The sequence below is a fragment of the Podarcis muralis genome, chromosome 13, assembly GCF_964188315.1.
Source record: "Podarcis muralis chromosome 13, rPodMur119.hap1.1, whole genome shotgun sequence".
Taxonomy (NCBI): Eukaryota; Metazoa; Chordata; class Lepidosauria; order Squamata; family Lacertidae; genus Podarcis; species Podarcis muralis.
In genome coordinates, this window is record NC_135667.1 from 14,289,133 (window position 1) to 14,297,227 (window position 8,095).

The 8,095-nt window shown below is 45.2% G+C and overlaps 1 protein-coding gene across 1 annotated transcript; it reads right to left on the reverse strand.

The window, feature by feature from the left end:
- Positions 1-1,692: 1,692 nt before the first annotated feature.
- Positions 1,693-7,714, reverse strand: LOC114589657 (uncharacterized). Its single transcript, XM_077916963.1, has 2 exons — positions 7,508-7,714; positions 1,693-3,515 (listed from the first exon to the last, which is right to left on the reverse strand). The coding sequence occupies exon 2, from the start codon at positions 3,502-3,504 to the stop codon at positions 2,473-2,475; it is 1,032 nt and encodes a 343-aa protein (XP_077773089.1). The 5' UTR covers positions 3,505-3,515; positions 7,508-7,714; the 3' UTR covers positions 1,693-2,472.
- Positions 7,715-8,095: the final 381 nt, after the last annotated feature.

The following is an 8,095-nucleotide window of genomic DNA, read 5'->3' on the forward strand; positions in this document are numbered from 1 at the left end:
TGCTGGTGGTTGTTTTTCTTTTCTGAGAGAGATATGTTAAATTCTTGAGGTTTAAAATTTTGGAAGTTAAAGTGATGCTTTAAATTGTGTATATGGTACTGTCAGGGCCGCCTCAGGTCCCAGCTCACAAGAGACCAACGCCAAGTCCAGTTTATATACAAAAGCTTTTATTGAAGAACTTTGTTTGCTCCACAGCCGAGGCGCGCGGCCCCACGTCTGTTAGGCTTAGACCGCTGAAGTCCCCTCTGAATCAGTCCCGCCTCCACACCAGTTTAAGAGGCTTGTGCTGGTCCACCTCTTCCTGTCCTTTCTTTTCCGCAAGGTCTTTCTGCCCCCCTGGGTTCCTTCCCTCCTGGATTCCCCTGAGGCTGAATCCCCAGACGCCTGCTCCCCCCTCCTCCGTGCTTTGGGACCAGGCTCCTCCTCCGGGCTCTCCTCATTTCCGCGCGCCTTCACATTTGAACTTGGCGCGTGTACGCTGCTTCTGACTTTCCTTTTGACAGTTACACTGCTCTTGGTGCTACTCTCCGCCCCTTCCGGCAGGACGTCTTGCCCCGATCTCCTTCCCCTCTCTGCTTCCTGCTCTGCTTCGTCTGACACACTGGGAACTCCACCCTCTTCACTCCGTTCCGGCGGAGAAGCCGGCCCCGATCTCCAACTCCCACTTGGGATTCCCCTGCTGCTGCCCTGCTCCTGACTATTCCCCCCTGTGGCTCCCCTTGGCCTGACCAGGGACGCCCCCTTTTGGGAATCCTCTGATTCACTGGAAAGACTCATGGAAACCCTCGAGTCATTGTCATCCTCTTCCTCGTCGCCCTGGGATCCTTCCCCCTCGCTCTCAGTCTCCTCCCTCATCTGTGCCTCTCTCCCTGAACCCCTGACAGGTACATTTTATTGTTAAAGACAACCTGAGACCTATGATGTGGAAAGTGGGATATTATTTCTTAAAATAAATAAATAAAAGGAATGGAGAAAAATGTATTTGCCTGGCATTCAAAAGCTAAGAACATCAGCGATGGGCAAGCCTGATGAGGGAGAGCACTACCCAACCAGGGGCTACCACTGGCAAGGCCTCCTCTCTTGCTGCCCCCCTCAGCACCTCTGTTGGAGGGGGCACACAGACAAGGGCTTCACGTGATCACTGCAGAGCTCAGGTAGGTTGATATAAGAGGTCCTTGAGGTACTGAGATTCTGAACCACATGAGGCAAAACCAGCATTTGAATTAGGGCTAGGAATCAAATGGAAACCAGAGTAAAGAGAAATGTTCCTTCTTGTGCCTCTAGGACAGCGAGGGGGCGGTGTTAAAAGAGCTATTGCTTTTAGCAATAAGGGCACATTCACCTTAGGCATCCTTCCAGGACCAGCATGTCATTGGTGAGTGACCCAAAGTGGCTGTGGTCACCTCACACTCTCACGCCTGTGAGCACAGGACACATGCATAAATCTCTCTGACCACCTGAACACTGTGTCTGATCTTTAGATTTGTTTTGCTGCCGCCGAATTAGTGGGTTCTTGGGTTGGGAAGGGGGCATAAAAAGTTGCTGAGGGAGGCCTGGATCAGGCCCCTGGACCCTCCCCTGCCCTAGGCCAACCCTCAAATCTTCTGGAAAAGGAAGAAGGTATTTGTGTCTTCTGGGAAATATATGTTGAAAATCATTTTGTACACAAGTGTGAAAAGTGCACGGAACACATTTTTAAATGATTGATTCTTCATTTTATTTGACTTGTATAACAACAGTGGGACAGGTTGCATAGTTCAGCAAATACAAAGCAAAATGAAGGAACAAATTTAGCAAAGGGATTTATAGCTTATAAATAGTAGCTCATCGAGAAGTCATTCAGCCTGGGTCACCTGCATTGTGCACAAACTAGGACAGGGGTAGGCAAACTAAGGCCCGGGGGCCGGATCTGGCCCTATTGCCTTCTCAATCCGGCCGGCGGACGGTCCGGGAATCAGCGTGTTTTTAGAATGTGTCCTTTTATTTAAAATGCATCTCTGGGTTATTTCTGGGGCATAGGAATTCATTCACCCCCCCCCATGTAGCCCTGCCCACCACATGGTCTGAGGGACGGTGGACCGGCCCTAGGCTGAAAAAGGTTGCTGACCCCTGAACTAGGATATGCTTTTCTAGCTGTAGCCTAAGGAGTTTTGCATAAACTTGGACAAGTATATCTATGTAGCCTATCAAGATGTATATAATATGTCTAATAATCATTAATCTCACTTGGTCTTTAGCTTTTGCATCTCTATATACCACTCAGCGACATAGCTGTCAACGTTTCCCTTTTCTTGCGAGGAATCCTATTCGGAATAAGGGAAAGGTTGACAGCTATGCTCAGCGAATTCCCCCTTAGCTCAGGAGAGCTCTCTATTTTCTAAATATAGTACTCAATAGTAATCAATCATAGTAATCAATCAGATTTTATAATAGAGAGGAAGCGTTTGAGGGTGCCTTTCGGTCTAACATTTTTCACTTATGAGAAGGTGGTAAAGGAATATCTGTAGGTGGAGTAGAATTATCCCTAAATTTCATATCACGGCAGAACAAGACCGCTTCCTTGCCCAAGCCCATCTGAAACTGCCATATGTACATCTTCCCTTTGGGCTGCACGGTTACACTAATAGCTTCTTCGATCTCAGTGGCTTCATTCCAGTCTTCCTGCTCTGTGTTGACACTCTTCCCACCATACTCAGCAGTGAGAGAGAACTGATACTTGGCAATGGCTTCAGTGAGCGCACCTGACTGATATGTGGCAGTCATGGAAACCTTCCAGTTGTGCTCCACACTGGTCATCTTCTGCTTGTTGTATCCCACTTTCTTGGTGATCTTCTTATTCCAAACAATGGGAGTGCTGGACTCATTGGAAATGGTCTTGATAGGTTCCCATCTACCATAAGCTGGACCATAGGTAATAGCCATTCCTCCAGGGAGCATGTTCACAACATCGCTATGGAAGGAGAATGTTTCAGCATCCAAATTTCCGTGGAAGTCGGTGCATCTATAGTACTGGACGCCCCATTCATCATGGGGTTTTACGAAGTAATAGTAATCCTTGATGCCCCAGTAATAGAGACCATCCTTGCAAGTTGGGTGAAGTGTGTATTCAATTGCATCTGTATCTTCATGCATATTACTGACCCGACGGTAAACACCTCTTTTCTGGAAAATGATATAGAAGGATCCAAAGGCTGAGAGGTAATGGTCCCCTCCGCGGCAGTTGGGATGGAGGCTGTATACTACAGAACCTAAGTCTTCATTCATGTTGCTGACACGGCGATAGTTGTCTCCTTTGATGATGTAGAATAGGTCATCCTCATGGGCTAAGTAGTGATCTCCTCCCTGGCAGGAACTGTGCAGGCTAAACACTACTAGGTCTTTGCCCTCATGGAAATTGGTGGACCTCATGTAGCAGCCCAGGTCTGAGCGGACAATGTAGTAATATTCATCTACCCCACAGAAATCAACCCCTGGGGCTTTGTTCTTAGGGACTATCTCTGGCATGGTGCTTGATTCTAGGAAAAGAAAGCAATGTATTCAGTTAGATCAGAAGATTTCACAAATTGATCATTTATTTACTCTATTTACTTATTTTATTATTTATGAAAATGAAATAATTAACAGAATTTGCTGACGTCTTGGAAAACTGTCTCAATGCTTTAACACAATATACCTGCCAGTGCCAAATATAATTCCAAAGGTAAATGATTACTAATTAATTGTGAGGTGCTTTAAAGACGAAGCAAACACCTTCTCCTTGTGAAGACATATTTCTCTATCATTTCTCTCTCCATTTGATAGGAGGCCCACCCACCCCTTCTAAGGAATATAAATTGCGTTTGACAGGCTGGCCAGTTTTAAAAGTAGTTTGCCTTGTGATTTTAGGGAATGGCTGTTTAGGAAATGAAAGATCCAGATTTTGCTGGAAATCAATGCTTTTTTGAAGGCTCAGTGTGGAAAAAACACACACCGACATCCATCACTGCAGTGCTTGCTCACAAAGAGAAGCTCTTTGCACCTCTCCCTTGTTCAGAACATATGAGAGAGTGGGCCTTCAGTACTCAATCCCCATTAAATGGAGAGGCTGAGCCCGTGGATTTTGGGATTTTTTGGTTTTTGTATAATATTTTATTAATTTTACAATACAAAATTATAAGAACATAACACACATTTTTTCACAAATACATTCTTTTTTGGACTTCCCTCAGCTCTTCTGACAATCCTCCGTTTTGATTCTTTTTTACGCATTTCCTAATTTTATATTGTCTTATAATGATAACCTTCCTCCTCCCTACTCCCTTTTTAACAATATTTTTAATATTAATTCTTCACAGAGCCTCTTGCAAACCAACAAACGTTATTTGTTCATCGCATCTACTTTTCAAATAATCTACAAATTTACTCCAGTCCTCGGTGAACCTATGGTTCCGTCGGTTTCGGATCTTTCCTGTTAATTAGTCGAGTTCTGCATAGTCCATTAATTTCATTCTCTATTCTTCCATCATTGGTATCTCTTCTTGTTTCCATTTTTGGGCCAATAATGTCCTTGCAGCTGTTACCGCGAATAAAAAAGCTTACGTTCTTTTCTATTTATTTCACTTCCAACCATGCCTAACAGAAATGCCTCTGGTTTCTTTACAAATGTATATTTCAACATTTTTTTCAATTCATTATATATGATTTCCCAGAAGCATTTCACCTTTTTACACTCCCACCACATATGATATAATGTTCCCTCTTTTTCTTTACATTTCCAACATTGGTTACACACTTTGTACAGAGCTAGGAGATTTTGAGGGGATATTTACCGAGGCCTTTTGTGGGCACCATACGAGGGCACCCAGGCACTCATGAGTGCCATGCTGGTAACTGCTGTTCTAATTAATTTCCTATCTCAGCTGTGCTGGGAAGAGACTGCCTAACAGCTCAGAATATCTTGGAAAGAGGAGCAAAATTGAGATCTGAAGCTGCTTATCTCATTGGGTGCATAAACTGACACCACCCTTTCACCCATACAGCACTGGAAGGGGCAGATAAACTTGTGTACATGAACCGACACCACCCGTTCTCCCATACAGCACTGGAAGGGGCAGATAAACTTGTGTGCATGAACCGACACCACCCGTTCTCCCATACAGCACTGGAAGGGGCAGATAAACTTGTGTGCATGAACCGACACCACCCGTTCTCCCATACAGCACTGGAAGGGGCAGATAAACTTGTGTGCATGAACCGACACCACCCGTTCTCCCATACAGCACTGGAAGGGGCAGATAAACTTGTGTGCATGAACCGACACCACCCGTTCTCCCATACAGCACTGGAAGGGGCAGATAAACTTACTTGCGTACCCTCAACCTCGGTAGTTAATGCTCTACAGCAATAGTACTATAGTGCCAGACTGTTGAGGTTCAGAGCTAGTAGAGGATTGAAGGACACATCTTTGGGGGCTGTGGGGGAAGAGAAGAGATTCCCCAATTCTTTATTCCCCCTCGTATTTTCTTGTGGCATCTGATTTGTTCCTTCTAACACCAACGTGTCCAGGAGGTGCAGATTGTTAAGACTAGCTGATCATCCCTGCTTGGGATTGCCATGCTGTAAGATCTGCACCCCCTCCATGCAGACTGAAGGTTTAAATATGTGTATAAATCATATTTCTTAAAGCTACGACAGTCTCTACTATGTCTTCAATTCTCCAAAGGAGCACTGGGTGAGTCCCTGGAACACCTTGGGATCTTGCTACAGCTCGGCAGAGGAAAGTGTTCTTGAATACGCATGAATGTCATTTTTAAATTCAAACTCAGCTGCTGGAATACGTGGTTTGTTTTAGTAGAATGGTTGTTGTATTATTAAAAGGAACTTCATTTAACTTGTACTGTTATTGCTGAAATAAAAACCTTAGAGTGAGGTATAGATCCTGTGTTCTTGGGTCTCTTCCTCACTCTGCACAAGTAGGGCTGGTAGTCTGATCAGCCACTAAACTCCACCATTTGGGAGTTTTTGATTCAGGAATATAAAAATAGGGGCATAACAGAAGTTTATAAGATTATGCGTGACACTAAAGAAGTGGCTATTCCTCACTCCCTCTTCTGGTGCCAAAGCTCTAGAGCTCAAGAGGTCCTATTAAAATAGCCTGACAGCAGAGTCAGTGATAGGCAAAAGAAGATACATTTCCACACAATGCAAAACCACTTTATGAAATAAATTATCACAAAGCATTGAGATAGGCATGGTCTCCTGGTGACTATATGCAGCCGTATACCTTGCTAGTCAAGAAACATTCAGTTTGTATAGGATTGCATTCTGAAAGAGATCTGGAGGTAGGGATGGATTTTCCTAATATAAGATATACTTTATAAACTATTTACAAAAGAAATGTTCCAGGGAGCTCTGGCTTCTCTGTTGCTGAATCCTTCCCCTACCCAGAGGCCCCTTCCAGTCCCATCTGCGTTCTCAAAGATACCCATGGGCCCCTTCCAAACCCAAGATGTTGCATACGAGTTCAGAATCTGGTAGGAATGGGGATTCTGCCTCTGGGTCACATCATGATCTCATCCTGCAAGGTGTTTCATGACGTTTAGAGGAGACTGAGTAAATGAAGGGAGTTCTGGTTGCTGCAGGGACCAGAGATACCAATCCCTAAAGCCTTAGGGAAGCCAGTGGCGAAGGAAGAAGAACAGGCACCCAGGGTAGGGTGGTGGGGCAAACCGCTCGTCGGCGCATGCACACGTGCTGCTACGTACCACGTGTGCGCTGCTATGTACCATGCATGGCAGCGGGATGCTCTGCTCGCAGCTGCAGCGGAGTCAGTGGGATCCTTCGCTCGTGGCTGCAGCGGTGGTGGAGGGTTAGGGTACACTGTATGGCGCTTGAGTGGTGCTGCGCATGTGCCACTGGTCGGTTTGCCGATGGCACCGCTCGAGCGGAGGAGAGTGCAGCCGTGAGCCCAGGATCCTCCGCATGCGTCTGCGGCAGCACGATGGCGGTGTGTGCCTGGGGGTGGCAGGGCGAGATCCCTGAGGTGTGCCTTCTTGTCACACCTCCTCAGAGATGGCACCCGGGGGGCCTGCCCCCTTCCTCTGCCACTGGGGAAGGCCCCATGTCACTTCAATATCACACAGGGAATATCATTGGCACTCAATAATTATAAAGAAGTAGTTAGACTACAGGTCCACAAAGAAGCACCCCCTGGAACCCCCTGGGATTTTGCTTCAGCTGTGCAGAGAGAGATTCTGCTTGAATATGCATTAATGTCATTTTTAGATTCAAGGTTTTTTGCTAGAATACATGGTCTGTTTTAGTAGACTGGTTGTTGGATTATTAAAAGGAACTTCATTTAACTTGTACTGTTATTGCTGAAATAAAAACCTTAGAGTTTATAATTATAACCTTTATAATTATGAAGAGGTAGTTAGACTGCAAGTCCACAAAAAGCATTCCCTCCCTTATGCCCCAAATTCTAAAGTTATCTCTCTCCACTCCTGCCCAGTAAATCTCCAAGACTTACCCGTATTCGTGGTATTCAGACAGAAAGTTTTGTAGTAGGTGGCAGCTGCTTCTCTTGGTGGAGAATGAGGGAAATGTGTGAACACTTGCTGCTTAAATAGGATAGAAGAGGCTATGGGTTAATGAGAAACTACGTACCGCTCCTCCTACATTGGAACTAAAAAAAAATTTAGTGATAAGCAGAGACACAACCACAAGAAAACCCTCCCACTCCCCTTCTCAGCGTGCAGAGTCTTCCAGGAACAAAATATAGCATCAGCGGAACTTAGAATATCTATCATTTTCTAGTGTTGTGAGAGCTCTATATTTTCTAAACGTTAGCCCACAGTAATCACCCAAATTTAATAAAAGATCCCTGTTAACCTACCATACAGTGAGTGGTACCTCAGGTTACATACGCTTCAGGTTACAGACTCCACTAACCCAGAAATATTACCTCGGGTTAAGAACTTTGCTTCAGGATGAGAGCAGAAATCTGGCTCTGCCGGCGCAGCAGCAGCAGGAGGCCACATCAGCTAAAGTGGTGCTTCAGGTTAAGAACAGTTTCAGGTTAAGAACAGACCTCCAGAATGAATTAAGTACTTAACCC

Coding starts and splice junctions, on each gene's coding strand:
- LOC114589657 (XM_077916963.1), bottom strand. CDS start 3,504: ATGCCAGAGATAGTCCCTAAGAACAAAGCCCCAGGGGTTGATTTCTGT.